The sequence below is a fragment of the Denticeps clupeoides genome, unplaced genomic scaffold (genome assembly GCF_900700375.1).
Source record: "Denticeps clupeoides unplaced genomic scaffold, fDenClu1.1, whole genome shotgun sequence".
Classification (NCBI taxonomy): domain Eukaryota; kingdom Metazoa; phylum Chordata; class Actinopteri; order Clupeiformes; family Denticipitidae; genus Denticeps; species Denticeps clupeoides.
The window spans coordinates 1-24615 of record NW_021629797.1 but is presented as its reverse complement, the minus strand read 5'-3'; the positions used below and the strand labels follow the sequence as shown (position 1 = coordinate 24615).

Below are 24615 nucleotides of genomic sequence, written 5' to 3'. Positions count from 1 at the left end.
AATTGTTGGGTCATCAGGTGGATGTGGAGAATTGTTGGGACGTCAGGTGGATGTGGAGAATTGTTGGGACGTCATGTGGATGTGGAGAATTGTTGGGACGTCATGTGGAGGTAGAGAAATTTTGGGTCGGGAGGTGGAGAATTGTTGGGTCGTCAGGTGGAGGTGGAGAAATTAGGATTTCCACAATACAGGGACCCTGTTTGTTGATGGATTATGAGATGGATCCAGCAGGACAGACAGGGAGGCAGGAGATGGAGGTCAGACTGGGGTTTGTGTTTGTGCTGGGAGGGGGGTCCTTTGTGACCCTAATACCAGAGGAAAATGCCCCATAATCCCTCACTAGGCTGCTGTTACTGTGACTACACGCTTTTTTTTTTTTTTGCGAGAAAAAGAGCTGATAAGCAGACTGGCAAATGAGGGGGGGGCGTGTTTGTGTAGAGTGGAGGGTAAATGAAGGAGGGTCGCTGTGGAGATTTGTGGGGCATTGTGAAGGTTTGTTGTATATTGTTTGTGGGGTTTTGTAGAGGTCGGTGTTATATTGTGAAGGTTTGTTTAGGTTTGTGGGGCATTGTGGAGGTTTGTGGAGTATTCTGAAGTGTGGTGGAGTGCTATGGAGTGACCTGAGTGTGAGTTGGATGGAGACGGGACAAACAGGTGCAGTCAGGAAAAGCAGAACGTCCCTGCAGGAGGTCAACAGAGTCCTGCCACACCGGCACTTTTCTCTCGTCCTGTCCTCTCGTCACGTGAGCCAGTGGCACCTTCCTGCTGCTGTCCGTCCCCTCGGCTGAGCGGATTATTCACAGGTTGGGTTTCACTCCTCATCTGCAGGACAACATGGCTGTGGAAGAGGGACCTGACTTCCTTTCTCCAGTGAGTATCTTCTTCTGATGGTCTCTGGAGGGCTGATTCTGGAGGGCTGACCTGGGAAAGGTCATAAACCTTGTATTCTGACAGTTTAATCTTTGAAGAGTAGATCTGATGGAGTTAGAGGGGTCAGGATCAGAGGGTGAAAGCTTCATTTGGATCTTCTGAGGAAGACATGGAGCTGTTGGAGATCCCTGATTATCAAGAGGACCACAGACAGGGTTTCTCAGTGCCGTAACAAGGGATAGTAGTCAGAGCCTTGTTTGACTGTTGGCTGATGGCTGCTTTAGGACTGTACACACACACACACACACACACACACACACACACACACATGCAACGCTTCTATTTAAAAAACATGTTCTGTGTTCCACCGTGAGGTTCAGGAAAGTACCGTGCAGTGTTTTTTGTGCACGGACATTTTGAGATGACAGGCTGTAATCTGAGCTCGGACTCATCTGCAGCGCTGCGTCTGGAGAACCTGGCTCTTCAAGCCCAGTTTAAATGGTTCTGCTTCCCGGAACAAAGCAGAACCCAGAGGCAGGTGGATAATGGTGATAATGAGGAGGGTCAGCAGCGCGGCGGGGGCGATTTACTGGATTCATGACACCCAGTGAAGCTTTATATTGGGGGGGAGGGGTTGATTGCACACACACAAAAAGACACGCTTTTGTCTGTCTGTATGTGTGTGTGTGTGCACGTTTGTGGAGAGGATTTGGGGGCACCACTTATTTTTGCAGCAGTTTAGTGTGTGGAGGGGGGTGGAGGCTCTTCTGTGGGGGTCAGGCCGTAAACAGAATAACACACACCCCTACACACCCGAACCCACGTGTGTGAGCAGTTATACACGTTGGTGAATTCAGTTTGTTTGCGTGTGTATGTGTGTGTATATGCTCGTGTGTTTGTGTGCATGTGAGTGTATGTTTTTGTGTTTGTCAGTGTATGTGTGAGTATCTCTGTGGTGTGTGTGTGCGCGATGTAATAGGTGTAATGTTGGTCAGCCTGCCTCAGCAGAATTATTATCACACACAGATCTGTGCTGGAGAATACCAGAAACTGTAGACAGCCACCAGTGTGCGTGTGTGTGTGTGTGTGTGTGTGTGTGCGCGCACATGCGCTGTGGTTCTCTGCAGGTCTCAGTGATTGGGTTGCTCTGGTCACGTGATCGGTTCTGCTGCAGCACTGCTGCTCTCTGTTGATGGGGCATCATCTCTGACGCATCTTTGAGCTGACAGAGACACGGAACGCCGGGTTCTCCTCCAGTCTCCATTCGGTCTGTGGTATTTTAAGGAACATTCAGAGGTTCCACTGGAGAATACAGAGCAGCTTCTGTACTCTTCCTCATTTGCTCTGGTGCCCTTTATATTAGAGTTCCAGCTTCTTGTTAGCGCTTCTACAGACCTCAAGTAAAAGTGCTATACAGTCAAGGTAAAAAAAAACAAAAAAAAAAACACGGAATCTGCGATCCTCCCTCCATATCTTCCTCCTGTTCTTCCATCTCTCCGACCCTCCTTCCGTACCTCCATCTGTCCCTCCCTCTGTCCATCCATATCTCCCTCTCCATCCGTCCATCCCTCTGTAACTCCCCTTTTCCTTCTATCTGTCCCTTTCTCCATCCCTCCATCCCTCTGTACTTCCTTCCCTCTGAACCTCCCTTTGTCCTTCTATCTGTCCCTTTCTCCATCCCTCCATCCCTGTGTGCTTCCTTCCCTCTGAACCTCCCTTTGTCCTTCTATCTGTCCCTTTCTCCGTCCCTCCATCCCTCTGCATCTCCTTACCTCCGTACCTCCCTTTGTCCCTTTTTCTGTAATCTCTGTTTTTTTGGTTGATATTGATATCAATATTGATACTTGTTACTGGGGGCTGATAACTGATATTTGGAATTAATATTAATTTTCAATCCAAATGAACATTTCTTTAAGAATTTAGAATTTTACAAATGCTCAAATGGTCACTGTTTATATTGCAGTTGGAAAGGCAATAAAAATAAAGCACAAATTACAAATTTAATGCCATATAAACGTTTTGCTTAATTACATAAATTAATTACATTCAAACATTCACATAATTTAGTAACATTCAAATTAGCAGTAAGAGACTCCATATTGTTTTTAGCTAATGTTACATATAGGGCAGTGGTGGCCTAGTGGGTAAGGGAGTGGACCTGTAATAAAAAGGTTGCCAGTTCCCGAACCGCCAAGGTGCAACTGAGGTGCCACTGAGCAAAGTACCGTCCCCACACACTGCCTGTAGACATAAAATGAGCCGAAACCGTGTCCAGGTCCCAAACCTTCAAAGTGTCTGAGTTACTTTACTTATATGCTGGACACTTTTTCGACAAGACGTCCGACGACAGGTCAGGTGCTGCTATGGCAGGACGGAGGTAAGGATGACCCCCAAAAAGACTGAAATAGTACAGAGAATTACTTCATATCGCTGATCAACAAAATAAAAGGCTGATATAGATAATCAACAAAATGCAGTGGGCCATAATCAGCCAGATCGATGGTTGGTCAATCACTGACGTTCACACACATACACACACATACACACACTCACACGCACACACACACACACACACACACACACACACACACACAGACACACTCAGTGTAAAGGAGGTTAAGAGGACAACCAGTGGTGAGCTCTGAACCAGTTTGCTGTACTGGTTTTTACTGGAATCGAAATTTAGAACAGTGCTGCTCCTCATAATTGGAAAGGAAAGATCCCCCCAAGGCCCACACCCACCAGCTCCACCTTCAACCAAGCTGCTGGATGGAGGTGTCTGCTGCAGCGTTCTGCTGCACACTCACTTGTGTCAACTGTAATGTTCCCAAAAACAACTAGAACAAGCATCTACAGTGTGACAGGACTACAACCACGCACTCACACACACACACACACACACATACACACACATTTTTGTGGACAGAGGATGCTGTTGATGCTGAGCTGCTGGGGGTAGTGCAGAGAACAGGTCTGCAGAGAATGTGGGTATAGGGGTGGAGTTTTCTGAGGAGGAAGAGACGTTCGGACTAGGTGTTGACTGCTCTGAAGCTCCTGTGAAGAGGGTGGTGAGAAGTGGTCTGTGGTGTTTGGAGATGCTGCTGCTCCCAGCTGTGGGTGTCTGAGCTATGTAAGATGATGTTGGCTTTTGAGGTACAGCTCAGGACAACTATGTTAGATCTTTCTCAGTCTTTTGTGCTCCTGTAGTCGTGCATGTAAAAATCATGTGGGTTTCACTGAGCAACTGACCTTTGAGCGCTTATGTTTCCTTTACAGTCCGACAGCAATGCCAGCTATCTGCGAGCAGCCAGAGCAGGGAACCTGGAGAAGGTTCTGGATTACATCAAGAGTGGGGTGGACATCAACATCTGTAACCAGGTGACTCAGCCAAGCATCTTCACATATAATGTGTTATAGTTTAGTAGAACTGTGAAGACAGAGCCAGAAAAAAAATAGTTAGGAGATCATCATGCATTCAAAACTTAATAAAAAGTAATGATATGTGTGTTGCTGTTATTCACTAACAGAATAGAAAGAAAGAAATCTTTCTGTCTAGTAACTATCTTCTATAAATGCAAGACTAGAGCATGCATCCATTTAAATGTTCACCCATTTATATTCTATTAATGTAATATTAATCTAAAATAAATGTTCCATTAGATCTGAGAGGACAGCATATGAATACATGTATTTTTTGGTGTATGTTTGTTCAGAATGGACTGAATGCACTGCACCTTGCGTCCAAAGAGGGTCACGTGGAGGTGGTGGCAGAGCTCCTCAAACAGGGTGCTGATGTAGACGCAGCTACAAAGGTGCATCTCAACATCTCCTCAACACGTCCTGCAAACAGTGTTAATGCTACAAAACACACAGCTATCTTACTTACCTGCACAAACTGCTATCCGGCACTGAGAATGCAACTTGGATTTCTCTGGTGTGTTTGGGTAGTGGGTGATCATCCAGGAACCTGGTGCTACATGTAACATTTGAAAAAGTTACATACTGACATAAAGTGCACGGCAAAGACAAACTGGGCCAACATGGGACACAGTCAGTGCAAGAAAAACATTTAAGGCAAACAATACACGTAGACAGTGCTAAACTAGACAAATCAATGATGAAGGAGCAAATTAAAATGAGTGCAAATACCGCTGTGCAAAAGGGAACAGTACAGTAATAGATAATATTCTCTAAACGTAAAAAAAAGAGTTCCTTTTTTCTCAGAGGAAAGTCCACGAGTGTTCAGGTGTCTGATGGCCTGTGGGATGAAGCTGTTGCACAGCCTAGCATTGAGGACCCGAATGCTTCGGTACCTTTTTCCGGATGGCAGGAGGGTGAAGAGTGCGTGTGAGGGGTGTCCTTCAGAATGCTGATGGCTTTCTGGATGCAGCATGTTTGGTTAATGTCCATCATGGAGGGAAGAGATGATCTTCTCAGCTGTCCCCACTATAATAACATGGTCTCATTTCTATAGTCAGTATGATGAAATATTTGGTTGTAATATATTTGAAAGGTGTATTTCTGTTTGTATACATGTGTGATCTTGCTGGACAGCCGGTCAGCTGCGTTTATGGCGGTAGATTTATCTGCTGAAGGGGGCGGGGCGGGCCGCAGGAATGGAATGCTGGGTTTAGTTTTGGTGTCCCGGAGATTCATGTGGGACGTGTCTCACTAATCCAGAAAGGAAACACCGCGCTGCACATCGCCTCGCTGGCCGGCCAGTCGGAAGTGGTGAGAGAGCTGGTGACCAACGGAGCCAACGTCAACGCACAGAGCCAGGTACTCTCTCTCCCTGACACACACACACACACACTGTTCACATAGCAGAGGGGTCATGTCAAACCGACAAAGTTTATTTTAGTCACACGAGCTCCTGACACATGACCAGGCTGGCGCTGCCCGGGCTTGAGGTCGTGAGGTGAAGGTGGTTTAGGTTGGCGGACATGGTTGGAACGTGCTCCGATTTACTGAGGCGTGTATTCGTGTTTCACATCTGCGCTTCAGAATGGCTTCACCCCTCTGTACATGGCGGCGCAGGAGAACCACCTGGAGGTGGTGCACTTCCTGCTACAGCACAGCTCCAGCCAAAGCATTGCCACAGAGGTCAGCAGAGGTCACACACACACACACACACACCCTGTACCTACACACAGGACCATGCTGACCACCCTTCCCCTGTGTGTGTGTGTGTGTGTGTGTGTGTGTGTGTGTGTGTGTGTGTACAGGATGGTTTTACCCCACTAGCGGTGGCGTTGCAGCAGGGTCACGACCAAGTTGTGTCTCTGCTGCTGGAAAATGACACGAAGGGTAAAGTGCGTTTGCCCGCGCTGCACATCGCGGCACGAAAAGACGACACGAAATCAGCGGCGCTGCTGCTGCAGAACGACCACAACGCCGACGTGGAGTCCAAGGTTAGTCCCTGCCCCTCCTCCAGGAATCTGTGCCAGACACCCAAGGATCTGTGGGTCGGAAGTCCCCATAATTCCACACACATCCAGAAACTGGAGCCACCTCACACTCATCAGCTCTTCACTGCAGAGGTCAGATGTTTACTCTGGAAGGAACTAGGAACAAAAAAAGAGGCCGCGTCGCGTCAAAATGCACTTCCACACCGGACAGAACAGTTTTTACCCATGAGTCTTAGAGTTAGACCACAGTACACCACCAAAACACAACCATGCATGGACCTAGAAGCCTAATTTAACACATGATGTGATTGTGTGGGTGTGGGTGTGTGTGTGGGTGTGGGTGTGGGTGTGTGCACTAACTGGCGTTCTCTCCTCTCCTCACTGGCGCATAGATGATGGTCAATAGAACAACAGAGGTATTGGTCCACCACAGCCTCTCTCGGCATCTGTCCCCTGACCCTCCTTTTCCTCATGCTCCTCCTCTTGCTCTTCCTCTTGCGCTGTCGTGCTGCAGCCCCGCCCCTGCTGTCTCCCCCATCTGGTGTTCTGCATTGCTTCTTTCTTCACCCCATCTCCTTCCTGATAAAGAGACAGGTCTTCAGTAGAAGACCAGCAGCATGTCTCGCTAATTCCACACAGGACCAAAGATTTCTGCAGCTGTGGGCTGTGGCTTCAAAGCACAGGAATTTGATTGGCCGATTACTAGAGACACGATTGGACGGGTTTCTGAGAAAGATCTGGAATTAATGTTTTTTTCTGTAGATCAGTTGTTTTATGAAGAAAGTCTCACGTTCTCTGCAGACGGAGGAGACTGATGTGTGTCTCGTAATTATGAGGGCCATCCTGATCTGTTTCGGGTGAAGGGTCCCGAAGAAGCCCAAGCAGCTGCAGAGATGGTGTGAACCTGAGCCTGGTGCATGGACCTGTAGCCTCCGGAGGGTGCTGCAGTGATCAGTGCTGGATGCAGTGTTGCCAACACGCACGCATTTACCGTACTATTTTCACATTTACAGCTGTTTTCTGACACGACTCATGGTGGATGGACAGAATTTGTAAAGAATATGTAATAAACCTCTTTTTGATGTGCTTAAAAAAATGAAAGAACACAGCCTGTCAAAAACAAGCCACCAATGGGATATACATGAGCAAATAGTCAGGATTCCATGAAGGAATTGACATGACGGAGATGACCTTCTCATGACCTTCACAAGCCATGGTTGTGGGAAAACAACTTTAACAACTGGCCTGTAGAGGCAGCATTATGATCTGAGATTCTGGTCACCTCAGAGTCCCCGTTGACAGTCTTTCTGATGGGCTGGAGACTTTCTGCAAGATTGTAGAAGTTTATTAAAACAAGCGAATGCTGCTGTAAACAAATTTCGAAGACTTTCCATCTGAATCCTTGGAAAGCCTTTAAAATGCGCATGTTAATAGACATCAGTGGTCTGAAGATCAGAGAAATGGCGATGGGTGATTGGTGGTTCTTGATGGGTTCTCCTGGGAGAGCAGCTGACATGTCTAGCCAAGTTGGCAACAGTGGGTGACCAGCACACATAGAAGATGCTGAGAACCATCAACTAACAAGCATGGCCATTGAAGCAGCTCCACCCAAAACATTATAAACCTAATGGAACCAGTTTCACTTACATCTGAATGAAAGAAAAGTCTATAACAAACGTGGAAGACAGAATGCAGAACATAGAACCCGCAGAAAACATGACATGAACGCCGACCAGCCAAATCTGGACATGGAGGGGAAATTCAGGCGCCGCTGTGTTGGAATGTTTGTGTTTGACACCCTGATCTATCCTGTGGTTTATAATCCCAATAATTCTAAACAAAGTGAGTGGGAGAACACACACACACACACACACACACACACACACACGCTCACAGGTGGATGTGAGGGGTCCACTTGCTTTGTGCTGGATTATTGAATAACTGAGATGGAGGTCCCCTTCATCTGGCTTTGACTGCTGTGTTTAACAGTATATCAATCATGTGAAATCATATTTCATATCTGTCTTTCATACCTTTCAGCTGGGATGAATTTGGGGAGCGTGGTTTTCTGACCTCTGAAATGTATGATTTGTCCTCATGTGTCCCTGATTTAACTCCATCAGGCCAGATTTAGTGTAATGATGGATATGGGAAACAAAGATATTTATGAACAATATGAAATTTATAATGGATGAAAGGGATTTCATAAGATTTCGCTGTTCTGATGTGCGTGTACGTGTCTCCACCCCTCAGAGTGGCTTCACTCCCCTCCACATCGCTGCTCACTATGGAAACATCAACGTGGCAACGCTGCTGCTGAACCGAGGCGCCGCTGTGGACTTCATGGCGCGGGTGAGGGCACGACGCCACCTGCAGGCCAGCAGCCGCGCTGCAGTAATGCAGGCTGGAGAGGAGAGAGTGTGTGTGGGTGTGTGTGGGAGGGTCAGAGCTGTGCTCTAATTTCAGGAAATATGATAGAAAGATGTGAAGAAGCTGCAACAATGTAGGACCTCGTGCCACTTCTCCAGGCTTATGTAATAAATGAGATCAAATGGTATGCTGATGTCATGGAATAAGTGTGTGTGTGTGTGTGTGTGTGTATATCTGCCATATGCCGCTGCAGGTGACAGGCTGAGTGCTGCTCTCGTTTATTCATCCCTCTCTCCGTCTGGTCTGTGTTGCAGAACGACATCACGCCCCTGCACGTGGCGGCCAAGCGGGGGAACAGTAACATGGTGAAGCTGCTGTTAGACCGGGGCGCCAAGATCGAGGCGAAGACCAAGGTGAGTGCAGCCATGCTGAGTCCACTCTGCAGGTGGACCCAGTCTGGAGAGGCCCGGCTCAGGACAGGTTTTAAAGAGCAACCATACGCTTCATTTCAGGACGGCCTGACGCCGTTGCACTGTGGAGCGAGGAGCGGCCATGAGCAGGTGATGGAGATGCTCCTGGACCGTGGAGCCCCCATCTTGTCCAAGACAAAGGTGCTCCTCACCCTCATTATGCCTCATAGTGAACCTGCCAGTGTGTGTGTAAATCCGACTCCTGACGTTCTTCTTTATCTTGGTATCTTCAGAACGGACTGTCCCCGCTGCACATGGCAACACAGGGCGACCACCTCAACTGCGTCCAACTGCTGATGCAGCACGACGTCCCCGTCGATGATGTCACCAACGATTACCTCACCGCGTTGCATGTTGCTGCCCACTGCGGACATTACAAAGTGGCCAAGGTGATCGTGGACAAGAAGGCCAATCCCCAACGCTAAAGCCCTGGTGAGGAAGAGGAGGGATTTGGTGTCCTGCTGAAGAGATCAGTTCATGGGCTAAACCTTCACCCTGACCCCTCACCCTCACACTGACCCCTTATCCTGACCCCTCACCCAAATAATCTGATCCGGTAAAAAAACATTAATGAATGAATTCTGTGTTCCAGAGGGTGTGGCCCTGATCACCTTCTTATGGTTCCTGTTGTTTCTATTTTCTCTGCTGATCCTCAGTCATTGAAGCGTTTCATCAATACTGTGTGTGTATGTGTGTGTGTAGAATGTTCTGGTTTTTTGGGGCATTGCTCTGATAAACAAGCAGCAGTATCGAACTGTATTTAAAACCTGTGTGTGTGTGTGTGTGTGTGTGTGTTTTACCTGTAGAATGGTTTTACGCCCCTTCACATTGCCTGTAAGAAGAACCGGGTGAAGGTGATGGAGCTCCTGCTGAAACATGGTGCCTCCATCCAGGCTGTGACAGAGGTACGAGAAACTGTGCACATTTATATTTAGCTATAATGTAAATGTACCTCCGTCATGTGTACTGTTTTATACTGTCCGTACATGTACCCTTGAATTGTGTTTTTATATCTTGCACAGCCACTTTTCTTGAATCTTTGTAGACTTGCTAACAAATCTCGTTGTCCAGGCAACTGTACAATGACAATAAAAGGTTTTGAGTCTTGGGGAACATGAGCTGATCGTTTTTATCCTGCAGTCGGGTCTCACGCCCATGCCATGTCGCAGCGTTTATGGGTCATGAGAACATTGTGAAGCAGCTGACGCATCACGGAGCTTCACCCAACACAACAAACGTAGTAAGTGTGTGTGGTGTGTGTGTGTGTGTTTGTGGCTGCTGTGGCGTGGGTGAGGGTACAGCGCCACCCACATTACTGTGCTGCAGTAACCCTGGCTGTGTGTGTGTGTGTGTGTGTGTTGGGCCAGGGTAGTGTTCTAAGTTCAGGAAATATGATATCAATGTGAAAATATGATATGTGAGTGAATTGAACTGAATAGATATTGCTCCTGAAATGCCACCACACAAGTAATGATGTCTCAAGAGTCTTATCCGGAGGCGATGGAGCTGCTTAGCAACCCTTTAGACTTGAGTGTAGTGAAATGAGTGTCTGTGTGTGTGGCAGAGAGGTGAGACAGCATTACACATGGCCGCCAGGGCGGGACAGGCCGATGTGGTGAGATTCCTGCTGCAAAATGGAGCTAAAGTGGACATCAAAGCCAAGGTAGGTCCACCTTCTCCTATGTGATGTAGTACCTGTTGCTATGGAATAAATTAGAGCTGAGCCTTGTCAGGTGGAGGTGTTGATCTGTTCTCCTCTCTCCACCGCTGTCCAGGATGAGCAGACTGCGCTGCACATCTCGAGCCGTCTGGGAAAAGCGGACATTGTGCAGCAGCTCCTGCAGAGAGGAGCCTCCGCCAACGCCTCCACAACGTCGGGCTACACCCCCCTCCACCTCGCCGCGCGGGAGGGACACCACGATGCGGCCACTCTGCTGCTGGAGCAGGGCGCTTTGCTCTCTGCAGCAACCAAGGTCAGCCAATCACAGCGGGCCTGTACAACAGACGGCCAATCAGGTTCCCCCAGTACAGCAATGTATATCATCTTGTCACGTTGGCTGGACATGGCGAGGACGGAGGACGCATACGCACGACATCACATGACAGTGGTTATAATACCTAATAAACAGGACAGGGGAACATCACCACACAATGACCTGATGGTGAACAGACACGAACAGGATGGTTTTATACAATGATACACAGGTGATAACAATAAGGACGAACATGAAACTCCGGACCCGGAGTATCCCCTGCCGGACCGGATCATGACACATCTATATCCCTGTAACGTGCAGGGATATATGCACTTGACAAAAAAGAACAAAAGTAAATAAATGCACAAAAAACAAAACACATTCTACATAAATGACACAGCGAAAAGCAGAAACGCTGTAGGTGTATGCATGAGAAGAACCTTGCTGGTCTACTGGTCTACGTTTTGAAGCCGGTATCACCACGGCCAGCAGCAGAAAAACCCATAACAGACCATTGGTCAGAGCTGCTGTTGGTGAAGAAAAAGTCATGATTTAGATGCGCCAATTCTGGGACTCGAGCCGTCATTCGCCCACACAGACCAGTGGAAATGGCTAGTAATCCGTATCCGTTGTTTTGCAGAAGGGGTTCACGCCGCTGCATGTGGCTGCTAAGTACGGGCAGCTAGAGGTGGCCAACCTGCTGCTACAAAAAGGAGCTGCAGCTGATGCCACAGGGAAGGTCAGAGGTCACGTTAGTGCACACACACATATTTCTTATTTACTGATCATCTGAATTTTTATTTCTTGTGCTTTATGCTGATCCTACCAATATTCCACAATAATCCTGAATATGTAGTGACTGAATGGGTACGAATCAAGAATTAATCATGTTGTGTGTGTGTGTGTGTGTGTGTGTGTGTGTGTGTACTGTAGACTGGACTAACACCGCTGCATGTGGCGGCTCATTATGACAACCAGAGAGTCGCTCTGCTGTTACTGGACCAAGGAGCTTCTCCACATGCAGCTGCTAAGGTACTGAAATGTATGCACATCACACTCTACACACACACAAACACAGGGATACAGAACAGAGGACATGCTTACCTTTGAAGCACCCTAAATGTAAAACCAACAACTGCTCTGGCCGGGCCCATACTGACTCCACAGCTGACCCAGGTTTTTGTTACTTTTATAAATTATAAATTAATATCCTTAACTTTCAACCATTTGGCAGTGTTACCCTTATATAGCAGTATTAAACATACTGTCAAACTCCCTTCAATACATTAATTAACATCTTTATAATTGTCCAATATAACATTTATCGTTCTAGATCTTTGAATAACATGAGAAAGTTTAGGATTGTTTTGTCTTCTTTCGGTTCATAACCACCACATAATGTGTTTTGTAACTATACATCATTATTTTAGTTAGCATTTAAATGCGATTGAACAGCCATGAGGGATACCAAAGTATAGTCCTAAGGAGGAGGGCACTAGGTTTAAATTATTTTATGAGTAGGTTTTTTATTTTGTATTTTTACTTTAACTTGAGTACATTTGTCAATAAAAAAACTTTACTGTTACTTTGCTACATTGGGCAATACTCAAATTCTTACTTTATTACACCATTTATAAGCTTTATTTTTGCCATCAGTTGACTTTAACACATTCAGATGTAGTAACAATAATCACATGACACTTATAGCATTCGGAAATATTTACCTAAATGGTGCCATTTGCACCAAGTAGACCTCTATGCATTTTACTTTACTTTACTTTACTTTATTTTGGAGACACTTTTATCCAAAGCGAAGTACAGGAGGAAGACACCAGCAATTCTCGTTCGATTTCTATAGATTTTGAGTTTACATTTTCTTATAAGAAGGCATTAGCGTTATTGTTTAGCTGTTTTATTTAATATATCAATGCTAACAAATATTTAGCATATATATAAGATAGATTGTACATTCAGATTTAGTCAGTTAATAACTACAAATCATACTTTAATAATATGATTATTGTTAATAGTAAATACCAGAAGTAGCATTTATATTATTTACATTTACATTTACAGCATTTATCAGACGCCCTTATCCAGAGCGACTTACAATCAGTAGTTACAGGGACAGTCCCCCCCCCGGAGCAACTTAGGGTTAAGTGTCCTGCTCAGGGACACAATGGTAGTAAGTGGGATTCGAACCCGGGTCTTCTGGTTCATAGGCAAGTGTGTTACCCACTTGGCTACTACCAATATATCAATATATACTATATACAATATAATACAATATAATACAATATACTATTATATAATACACTAATATCACTATATACCAATATATAGGCTACTACCAATAATATCTTTTAGAACAATGTCTGAATACATTGTTTCTAAAAAAGATATTACACTTACTCAGTATTTGAGTAGTTTTATCACTAGATACTTTTGTACTCTTACATGAGAAATGTTTTGGAAGATCACTTTTACTTGTTCACGAGTATCATTATTGTGGAGCAATGCTACTTTACTCACCTCTGCTAGCAATAGAAACACTGCTGCGTGTCCCTTTACTCGTCGTCTCTGCGTTCCTCTCAGAACGGCTACACCCCACTGCACATTGCGTCTAAGAAGAACCAGCTGGAGATCGGAACCACGCTGCTGGAGTACGGGGCGGAGCCCAACGCGGTGACGCGCCAGGGCATCAGCCCTCTGCACCTGGCAGCACAGGAGGGCAGCGTGGACCTGCTGGCACTGCTTCTCGCCAGGAGCGCCAACGTCAACATGGCCAACAAGTGTGTGTGTGTGTATGTGTGTGTGTTTGTCATTTCTCGGTGTACATTATGATCTTGTGTGTAAATCTGACTTGTGTGTGTGTGTGTGTGTGTATTTCAGAGTGGTTTGACTCCTCTGCACCTGGCTGCTCAGGAAGATCAAGTGGGCGTGGGGGAGGTCTTGTTAAACCACGGCGCAGAAGTTGAAGCACCTACAAAGGTGAAGGGTCAGGGGTCAACCCAGGGAGCCATGTTTAATATGATATGGTGGGAAGTGGAGGTATATGTGTGTGTTTGTGTGAACAGTGTGATCATTATGGTGCCTGTCAGAAGTCTGAAGCGATAGCACAGATCTCATGGTGCAAGAAGAAAAACGATACAGACAAAACACACACACACACACACATACGCAGAGAATCTGAGTACAGATGCAAGTCTGCATTATTTTGCTGTTGTATGAGGATAAATTTATATTCTCACGTGGCTGTTCCTCTCTCCAGATGGACTACACCCCCCTGCATGTGGCCTGTCACTATGGCAACTTGAAGACGGCCTGTTTCCTCATACAGAACCGTGCTAAGGTCAACGCTAAGAACAAGGTGAGTTGCGACAACCCGGAGTTCTGCATTTTAAAGTCAACATCCATTTTCTCCCCCACCCCATCATCTCCATCTCTCCCTGTCTCTACAGAACGGATACACGCCTCTCCACCAGGCCGCCCAGCAAGGCCACACCCACATTATTAACATACTGCTGCAGCACGGAGCCTCACCCAATGAGCTGACAGTGGTGGGTACTGAGGCATGCAGGGAAATGTGCTGACATCAGCAGAGCTGTGAGGGAAGCACACCTGCACACACACACACGGTTCCACTTTAAACACACCCTGCTGAATCCATACACACACGGCCTGCAGAAATTCTCAAGCAGATTTGTGTGTAAACTATCTAATTCAAAACCAAAGAACAGGACAGCACAGCGTTGTTGTTACCATGGGAACAGGGTGGTGTAACATCTTAATAGCAGTATGTGGTACTTGAAGAAGAAATGTTGAATATCTGTATATGTGTAGCATAAACATAAATCAGATGATGATGATGAGTATGATGATTCTGAAACTCTGGGAACAGAACAGGAACACGGCTCTGTCCATCGCCCGGTGCCTGGGATACATCTCTGTGGTGGACACACTGAGAGGCGTGACAGACGAGAGTCTGAGCAACGTGGTGAGAAACCACACACACATACACACGCACACACACGCATGCACACACTCACACAGGAGGAATTTTCAAATGAAAAACCTTTCTTTTGTAGAAATATCTGAACTAAACGGGTACATTATATGTATATTTAAGTATAAATAAAGTTATTAAACTATTGGTATTTGCAGATTAACCAAATGAGGGATTACAATGATAGACATATTCTGTAAATCCTTCTGGATAAGAACGTCTGGCAAATGCTGTAAATGTAAATGAAGCTCATGTCAAGACCCTGTCAGGCCCAGTTTACCCAACAGAACACTGGGATGAGCCATAATCTTTATAAGGATTATGAGGACAGTTTTGTTCATATTTTATTGATGCAGTATAATCTGTGGGTCAGAATTCACCATCTTGCTGTTCGTCCTGGAATCATCCAAACATTTCAGAATTTCGTGTGATCCACATGAATCCATATGTGTGGAAAGTCGGACACCGAGTGGAAGATTGAAGTGAAGTGGAAGTTCATTCTGTACTTCCTCATCACACAGGCTGTATCAGAGAAGCACAAGCTGAACGTTCCAGAGACCATCAACGAGTTCCTCGACATGTCTGATGATGAGGGTGAGGTTCTGGTGGGAACCACCACCATTCCCAGGATCTTTCACTCATCTTGGCTGATCACTTCCCTGGTTTGGGTGTTTTGTGGTGTCACATGTTTTAAATGTTTTACGGATCCTGAGGTGGGCAGGTGTTGTGTGCATGAACTGTTCCTGTGCTTATTGGTGAATGCATGCCATGTGACCTCTCGTAACCACCATGTTGTCATCATAACAACCCTACAGCCCATAAAGCCAATCGGCCTGAGAGTCCCAGTGAGAACTGTGAGTCAGATGTTGAAGAAGGTATTTCATCCTGCTTTTACTGTTGCTTAGTCCTTTTCCCCACCCAGTTCCTGCTTCATTTGCACTGCTTCATGCTGTGTGTGTGTGCGTGTGTGTGTGTGTTTTTCATGCTGTTTAATAACGTTTATTTGCATAATGGCCTCGTGTCTAAATGATTTAATGTGTCAGGACCACTACTGAATTTATGCAGTTTGGAATAAAACACAAAAAGTTGCTGCAATCTAAAAGGAAAGCATAATCATCATCATCATCATCGTCAGTGGGAATTAGTGAAGATTCCTGAGAACATCTTTGGAGGTCTGACTGCAGGACTGCATGGTTCTCCATGGTTGAATGAGGAGAATGGAGCAGATGGTCCAGTCTGTTCACCTGTGGCTGCATGCAGCCTGTGCATTATACATGAGTGTGTTCTGCCTGTGTGTGTTGTTATGGAAACCACAGGCCGGTGTGGGATTACAGTGTGTGTGTGTGTGTGTGTGTCAGGTGATGGTGGAAACTGAATGATATAAATGGGGCTAATGGGGTTGAGCGAAGATGATTATAGATATTAGAAGCTGAGGTTCTCTGAGATAATTATACGATTCTGTTTTTTTTTTATGTAAAGCTGTTACTTGTATGACTAATTTTTAAAAAAAATATGTCAACTTTTAGGTCATTTATTTTAAAAAATTGATAATGTTGGTATACCAAGGTTTAATACGATTTGGAGAAACATCATAATTTCTGTACCTGGACGAAGGTTCCAGGTGACGTGCCCCCTGACCCTCCATCTGCTGCACTGTAAAACGTGAACACTGGATAAACTTTTAAAAAATAGAAGTGATCCGTCCACGCACTGACGTCATGTAAATAAACAGGTTCGATTGGTTTATTGACATCACGTCAGTGAAAAAAATATTAGGTGACAGGTTACTTGAACTTTTTACTCGAAGTGCGGGGGATGTGACTTGTGGCCAGTTGGTCAGTTGATCTCTGGAAATATTAATATTTGATCTCTGGAAATATAAGTGTGACAGTGGCAGTCAGTTTTTTATCCATTAGTTGCTGTGCATTATGGGTCAGTCGTCGGTGAAAACAGGCAGAGAAAGTCAAACATCCAGCCTGCGATCGTGATGATGATGATGATGATGATGACGAAGAACTCTGCGCATTCGCTTCTTGGCACCGTCCCCCGGTTCTCCGGTGACGCGGAGCCGCAGCGCTGCGCAGGCGGAGCCCGCGGCTGCTCTCCCGGCACCGGGGCCGGAGCGGAGCGGACGGATCGGTCCAGCGGGGCGATGCGCTTCGATGCCGCCGGCCGAGCCGCTCCAGGACGCCGCCGGGTGAATCTCCCGCCGCTGCGGATCTGCTGCGGTTCCTGTCCGCGCTGCAGCAGCATCATCATCATCATCAGCGGCAGCATCAGCAGCAGCAGCAGCAGCGGAGTGTAAAGTGGCGGTAACTGACACCGTGTCCCCTGTCCAGGTGAAGATGCGATGACCGGCGACACGGACAAGTACCTGCGGCCGCAGGACCTGAGGAGCTGGGCGACGACTCGCTGCCGCAGGAGGGCTACATGGGCTTCAGCATCGGGGCCCGGTCGGCCAGGTACCAGCTTCTTCTTCTTCTTCTTCATGCATGTTCCTGCCTCCATTATCTGGACGCACAGCTTCCGAGCATCAAATATGTATTTCATGTATTTCAACAATTGCGTTTGATTAAATTATTATTATTATTATTGTGTGAAAAAAACAACGTACCTGCTGAGGTTCGGGTTATTATACATAAATACATATTGTGTTGTGAGACATGTCTGCTTATTTGCCGCTGACCTGCAACACAATGAGGAACCCCAGAGTGAAGTTCAGCCTTCCTGTCCCATGTAGGATACGGGCTGCGGTGCTGTGTGTGTGTGTGGTGTGTGTGTGTGTTTTTACGATGATTCTGAAATACGCCTTTAGGTCGGTTCATCTCACCTGATCAAGTTCATGCCAGATTGTCATGTGAGGGAAACTCGTTTGGTCATTTGGTGGCATCAGGCCCCCGCTTTTCCATTATTGAAGAACGTGAGACGGCACCGTGCCGATTTTCTCATATATGATGGATTAGGCACCCCATCCATCTGGTATTAAAAAAAACGGGGTTCAGCTCTTTCTCCAGTTGCTTCTCCGAATTAAAACTGCGCCCGGATCGTGGTCCTCGTGTCCGTCAGGGGAAGTGCTGTGGTGTCACTTATTGATTGTGATCAGGATCTTCTCTTTGTGTTTATGACATCGGCCGCGTTGTTCCCTCGCCGCCTGGCCTCGTAAATCCACAATTTTTGGGGGGAGGGGGGTCCGCAGGCTGGTGCCCCGTTCTCTGGGTTCTGCTTGGAACAATCGGATATGAAAGCACGTGTAGGTCCGGCGGGAGGGCAAAGGCCTTGCTTTTCACTCTTCTCTTTATTTCTTCCTTGTCACCCTCTGTCACTGTCCCCCTGTAGCCCCCGGATCAGGTGAGAGAACATTCCTGTAGTCGTACCGTCCTTCACTGTCTCACGCTGCGTTACCGCCCGTCACCAGACTCTCATTCACCACCGAGACCGTGAAGAGAGAAGACGAGACGGGAACGGCGGCTGCTCCTTGTGTCGTGGTCTTAGTCTCCCAGTCTCCCTTGTGCTGTTCCTAGATGTGGCATGAATTTAGTGCTTGTGTGTGTGTGTGTGTGTGTTTGTGTGTGGGGGGGGTAACTTCCAGGGAATCATCAACAATATATAGAGCTATAAATCATCCAACACACGTTAAGAGCTTTTTGAAAATAAAGGGTTTAGTGGATGTGGGAAAGAATTCTACTTTGTGGTCTTACAGAACATTAAATACTGCTGCAGTCAACACACACACACACACACACACACACACACACGCACAGCGTATAGTCATCATTTATTCAACACACACACTCACCTTTTCTGAAGACTAAATTACTGTACTTTCCATCTCGCTATAATTTTTTCTCCTTTATGTCACTCTCCTGCCCGACATCTTCTTCCTCCTCCTCCTCCTCCTCCTCCTCTCTCTCTCTCTCTCTCTCTCTCTCCTGTGTGGTGACTTTCTGGTTGATATCAGGCTGGATTCCAGTATCAGCCTCTTTGTCCCTGGAGGTTACATGCGGTAATGAGTGTGTTTCGTGTATTTCTGTGTGTGCGTTTGCGTTTGCGTGTGTGTTGTGTTGTAATGATTCTCACACTGCAGCCTTCGCTCCTCCAGCTCCGACCGTTCAAATACACTCAACCGCAGCAGCTACGCCCGGGACAGCATGATGATCGAGGAGATGCTGGCTCCCAGTAAAGACACGGTAACTTCCTCAGTCCTTCCTCAATCCTTCCTCCAACCATCCATCCCTCCATTCACCCATCCGTTCCTCCATCCCTGTACCACCATCCATCCACACCAGTTCCTCCAACCATCCATCCCTCCACCCCTGTACCACCATCCCTCCATTCCCCCATCCGTCTATCCACCCCAGTTCCTCCAATCATCCATCCCTCCATTCACCCATCCATCCCTCCACCTCAATCCATCCATCCATCCCTCCACCCCTGTGCCTCCAACCATCCTTCCCTCCATTGACCCATCCATCCTTCCACCCTGTTTCCTCCTCCACCTCCAACCAGAACTCTTACGTGACTATGGTAGATGTTCTGTGAACATCTGGGGTGCTTTAGATTCCCAGGCTGACTGCCCTTACCAGAAGATTCTGCAGATGTTTTCTTCTGCTGCAATTGTTCTCAGTGAAGTCTTCAGCTTCTTGCTGTTTCAGTTCCTCCTCCAATCCGTAAATGATCAAGGTGTCACTGCTGTTAGTCTTTCTTAGTCTTTCCATCTCTCTTTTTTCTTCCTGAAGCTTCAGAGTGTCTTTAAAGACATTTCCTACATGGAGCCTCAGAAAAAGGTACAGGATGTAGTGACAGATGCTACGATTCCCTGGACTGCATGTGTCATGTGACTTTTCTCATTTATGTACACAACCCTGCTTCCTGTAAGAAATTCCTGGATTAAAGTCCTCACTGCTACCTTACGCTTATAGTTCTCTGCTTGTCTTCACTGTTATCTTCAGTGCATGTTTTATGCGGATTGCAGATGGAAACTCGAGGCCGAAGTGGAGGAACTTGCCTTTAATTGGGTGGAGGATGCATGGCCTTTAGATGAACAGTTCTGCAGCACTTTTCATGCATTTGCAGAGTTTGGTGTGAAAACCCACTAATGAAATGAGCGACTTAATAAAGTGTTTGTGTGTCCGTTGTGCACCTGCAGCACCTGGCGGTGAGCCGGGACTACAACGCCGACTGTCTGCGGCGCTACAGCTGGACACCCGACACCATGGACAACGCGAACACCGTCTCCAGTCCTGTCCACTCTGGGTAAGACGCCTCCCTCGTGTCAGTAAAAGGCTGCGGTGAAGCAGGTTTTTAAATATGATTCGGCTGCTTTTTTTTCTCGTGAATCAGCTGCGGCTCCTGTACTCGAGTAGGTGGGTCAGCGGACGCTTTCCCGTGTCCTTAAATACCTGCACAGTCAGGGGGTCAGAACGAGGTCACTACAGGTGCAGAAAGGAGCCCGTCATGACCCAGAAACCAGCATCTTCGTCTGGGAATGTGTGTGATGTACAGTGCGTGGAGTCATTTTGTTTCCTGTCCACCACGAGTGGTTATCAGCTGTCATCATAAACTCATTGCTGTTATGAATGTTGTGCATATTTTGTTTTACTCGGTGTATTTACTGTGTGTGTGTGTGTGTGTGTGTGATCCATCTTGTATCAGGTGTGTTACCATCACTGTCATAATACACCTCTTGCATTTTTGTTTCTGACTTTTTGGCAGAATCTCCTCCCTGCTCCCACCATGTGACTCCAGGTGATCATATCCCCTCAGATCTCATCTTCTCTGTCATCTCTCCTCTGCTCTCGCACTACACATCACACCCAGTCGTGACATCAGTGGTAGGGTTAGAAGTGCAGTGATCATGGCTGTTGGACCAGTATTCCCACTAGAACCACTGATTGGGATGCAATATAAATGTGGCCAAAGGGAGAGATTTTTTGATTATACCAGCCAACCGCAGAAATATCCGCATCAAATGTGCAAAACCACCAATGCTTGCAGCACGATGCATTATTTTTGGAAAATGGACAAGAGCACACAGAGGAGAAGCTTGTTAAAAAGAGTGGTGCAACATCCATAATCTGACCTGTGTAAAGTTAGCAATGGTTTGCCGTATTTGACAGACATTCACAGATCTTTGCTGTATTTTCTCTTACTCATTAAACAAAAACCTAGAAATCTCCACTGTTTAAATACAGCCGCTCTGATTGTGATACACTGCAGCACAGCACACGGTGACACAGCGAAATGTGTCCTCTGCATTTAACCATCACCCTTGGTGAGCAGTGGACAGCCATGACAGGCGCCAGGGGAGCAGTGTGTGGGAACGGCGCTTTGCTCAGTGGCACCTCAGTGGCATCTTGGCGGATCGGGGTTCAAACTGGCAACCTTCTGATTACGAGGCCACTTCCTTAACCGCTAGGCCACCAGTGCCCCAACTTCCTGTTGCAGTGCCTTTGCTAGCCTTGGTGAAGAATTACAGCCACTTTGATCCAGTCCCACAAAGAGATTTCCCCAGGTCTGTAGCTTTAAAAGCTAATGAGGAGGAGAGAGGTGGGACAATGAGGAGAGCGGCGAATAGAAGTGAGCAGGCATTCGTGGAAATGGGCGCAGACAGGAAGTCGTGTCGCCGTGATGGAACTAAAAAATACTAAAAAAATACATTTGTGCTCATCACAGTGCAACTGCAATGCTTTGCACGTTTGGAAGCCGGTGGTCGGTGGAGCTACTTTTTTAGAGGAGGGGTGGGAAATTCAATGCTGAGAAATGGGAGGTAACCTTTCCCCTTGTGACGGTCCGACGATTCCAGATCCGAACGACTGGGCTGCCGCACTCTGAACAGCTCTCTTTACACCAATCGCCATTTCTAGCCACTGCAGGACCATATTAATGTTAAATAATCTCACAACATGAGATTCTCATGTCATGGGATATGAAACTAAAATAAATTAGCCAAATAAATAGCTGAATGTAGTACTCAGTAATGTAACCACCATTAGAGAATAGCCAAATAAATAGCTGAATGTAGTACTCAGTAATGTAACCACCATTAGAGAATAGCCAAATAAATAGCTGAATGTAGTACTCAGTAATGTAACCACCATTAGAGAATAGCCAAATAAATAGCTGAATGTAGTACTCAGTAATGTAACCACCATTAGAGAATAGCCAAATAAATAGCTGAATGTAGTACTCAGTAATGTAACCACCATTAGAGAATAGCCAAATAAATAGCTGAATGTAGTACTCAGTAATGTAACCACCATTAGAGAATAGCCAAATAAATAGCTGAATGTAGTACTCAGTAATGTAACCACCATTAGAGAATTTTTATATCACCTCCCCATGGCTGATTACGGACTGAATGGCACGCAACTGATGGAAGTATAAAGTGAACTCAAGTCTTATTTAAGTGTTGCCAATCAAATTATAAAGATCCGTAGTTAATATATTGATATTTTGAGATCATCCTTTGCCCCTTTGGAGAAAGAATGCATGTTAAATGTTGCTGTAAAGTCGTTTTGCTTTTCCTTTTATCAGAAGAACCTGAGTTTGGACTTTGAGAAGAATCCGTATCTCCTGTCTTTGGCGTGTGGCGTGCTGGGATCTCATTCCCGTATCGCCTGTCTCTTCTTCTCTCTCTGTAACCTGACTCTGTTTTCCGTAACCTGGTAGGTTTCTGGTCAGTTTCATGGTTGACGCCCGTGGAGGATCCATGAGGGGGAGCCGCCATGACGGCATGCGCATCATCATCCCACCCCGGAAGTGCCAGGCTCCCACACGCATCACCTGCCGCCTGGCAAAGAGGCACCGGCTGGCGTACCCTCCACCTATGGTGGAAGGGGAGGGGCTTGTGAGTAGACTTGTGGAGGTGGGGCCAGCTGGAGCACAGTTCCTGGGGTGCGTTCTTAACCATTTTGCCTGTTAGACTTGTAAACCTGGTCCGACTTCAGTCTGAGTCCTCTGTTCTCCTGCCGTTCTCCAGGCCAGTGATTGTAGAGATCCCTCATTTTGGCTCAATGAGAGGGAAGGAAAGGGAGCTGATAGTTCTCCGCAGTGACAACGGTGACATGTGGAAGGAACACCATTATGACTGGTGCACTGAAGACCTCGCTTCGCTCCTGAATGGCATGAATGAAGGTAAATCAAAGCGTGACAAAAACGCGTGTGAGTTTTCGTGCAAAGTTTGGTTTTCTCATGCTGCCGGACATTTTTTGCAGAGCTGGACAGTGCTGCTGAGCTCGACAAGAAGCGCATCTGCCGCATCATCACGAGGGATTTCCCACAATACTTTGCGGTGGTGTCTCGTATCAAGCAAGAGAGTGACTACATGGGACCAGAAGGTGGTGTGTTGTCGAGTGAGGCTGTGCCGATGGTGAGAGCTGCCTTCCCCCAGGGAGCACTGACCAAGAAGATTCGTGTGGGACTGCAGGTATCTCAGAAGAGAATTGCTAACAGATTAGAATGGCGCATTGGTTCCACAAGAGGTCTTCAACTCAGTTCTCCTTCCTTTGATGTCAGGCTCAGCCAATCCCAGAGGAGCTTGCTCAGGCCGTGGTTGGAAACCGCGCCTCCTTCAGCCCCATTGTTACCGTCGAGCCGAGAAGGAGGAAGTTTCACAAGCCCATCACCATGACGATACCAGTCCCGCCCAGAGCGAAGGAGGCTGCTGCCAGCGGACGTAAGGGCGACTCCTCGCCTTGCCTGAGACTCCTCTGCAGCATTACAGGTTCGGCAGCATCTCCGCCTTCACAGAAGAAGCTGCGAGGAAGGGAGTTGGACTTACATCATGTGTGTGTGTGTTTGTGTGCAGGAGGCACGTCCCCAGCTCAGTGGGAGGACATTACAGGCACCACTCCACTGTCATTTGTTACTGACTGTGTGTCCTTCACGACCAACGTCTCTGCCAGGTACGTTAGGACCCAGCCTGTGGGTGGCTCCAGGCTGCAACTGCAGATTCCATTATTTTAATGAGGAACACGTCACAACACACTGTTCTGCTCTGAAAGTGAAGTGAAAGTGAAGTAATTGTGACGGTGAACACAACGAAATGTGTTGTGTGAGCAGTGGGCAGCCATGACAGTCTCTTTAACCGCTTAAGGGCCGCTTCCTTAACCACTAGGCAACCACTGCCCCTGCTTTTTTATTTCTTTTTTGGTCTGAAAGATCTGAGATCAGACGGTAGTCATCACATCACTTTTGGTTTCATGTTTATTAGCAGTTATGGAGTGATGTTGTCCTTACTGTAGCTACCCAGTGTATTAATTTCTTCTCATTGGCCAGGGAGAGAAATGTTTCAGCTGCCTGTGGTTCAGATTCCATGAAAGGTTCATTTCCACCAGTTATCTTGGGAAAGTGTATGTCTATTTCAGGCTCCTCTGGAATTGATCTTTTTTTTGCCTCATTTGTCTTGGTTCATCGCTATTCCCTTTCTTATTGTCCCACTGACTTGGTTCCTTCTGGGAAGGGTGAGGGATTAAGATATTGTTTAACAATAAGAACATTTTATATCTTATCTTATT

The 24615-nt window shown here is 46.7% G+C and overlaps 1 protein-coding gene across 1 annotated transcript in view; it reads left to right on the top strand.

Annotated features, from left to right (window-relative positions):
• LOC114774354 (ankyrin-3-like) overlaps nucleotides 1-24079 on the top strand; it is a 30571-nt gene extending 6492 nt beyond the window's left edge. The window contains 36 exon segments of the mRNA XM_028966276.1: nucleotides 4147-4248; nucleotides 4584-4682; nucleotides 5551-5649; nucleotides 5875-5973; nucleotides 6096-6281; nucleotides 6671-6694; nucleotides 8532-8630; nucleotides 8963-9061; nucleotides 9161-9259; nucleotides 9352-9531; nucleotides 9533-9550; nucleotides 9925-10023; nucleotides 10259-10276; nucleotides 10278-10358; nucleotides 10683-10781; nucleotides 10894-11091; nucleotides 11735-11833; nucleotides 12028-12126; nucleotides 13690-13890; nucleotides 13987-14085; nucleotides 14366-14464; nucleotides 14556-14654; nucleotides 14996-15091; nucleotides 15622-15694; nucleotides 17440-17490; nucleotides 17493-17562; nucleotides 18437-18448; nucleotides 19200-19287; nucleotides 19837-19884; nucleotides 20247-20353; nucleotides 20813-20845; nucleotides 22769-22993; nucleotides 23079-23233; nucleotides 23314-23525; nucleotides 23615-23822; nucleotides 23907-24079. Of these exon segments, the coding sequence (XP_028822109.1) occupies nucleotides 4147-4248; nucleotides 4584-4682; nucleotides 5551-5649; nucleotides 5875-5973; nucleotides 6096-6281; nucleotides 6671-6694; nucleotides 8532-8630; nucleotides 8963-9061; nucleotides 9161-9259; nucleotides 9352-9531; nucleotides 9533-9550; nucleotides 9925-10023; nucleotides 10259-10276; nucleotides 10278-10358; nucleotides 10683-10781; nucleotides 10894-11091; nucleotides 11735-11833; nucleotides 12028-12126; nucleotides 13690-13890; nucleotides 13987-14085; nucleotides 14366-14464; nucleotides 14556-14654; nucleotides 14996-15091; nucleotides 15622-15694; nucleotides 17440-17490; nucleotides 17493-17562; nucleotides 18437-18448; nucleotides 19200-19287; nucleotides 19837-19884; nucleotides 20247-20353; nucleotides 20813-20845; nucleotides 22769-22993; nucleotides 23079-23233; nucleotides 23314-23525; nucleotides 23615-23822; nucleotides 23907-24064 (3831 nt within the window). The 3' untranslated portion in view covers nucleotides 24065-24079.
• Nucleotides 24080-24615: the final 536 nt, after the last annotated feature.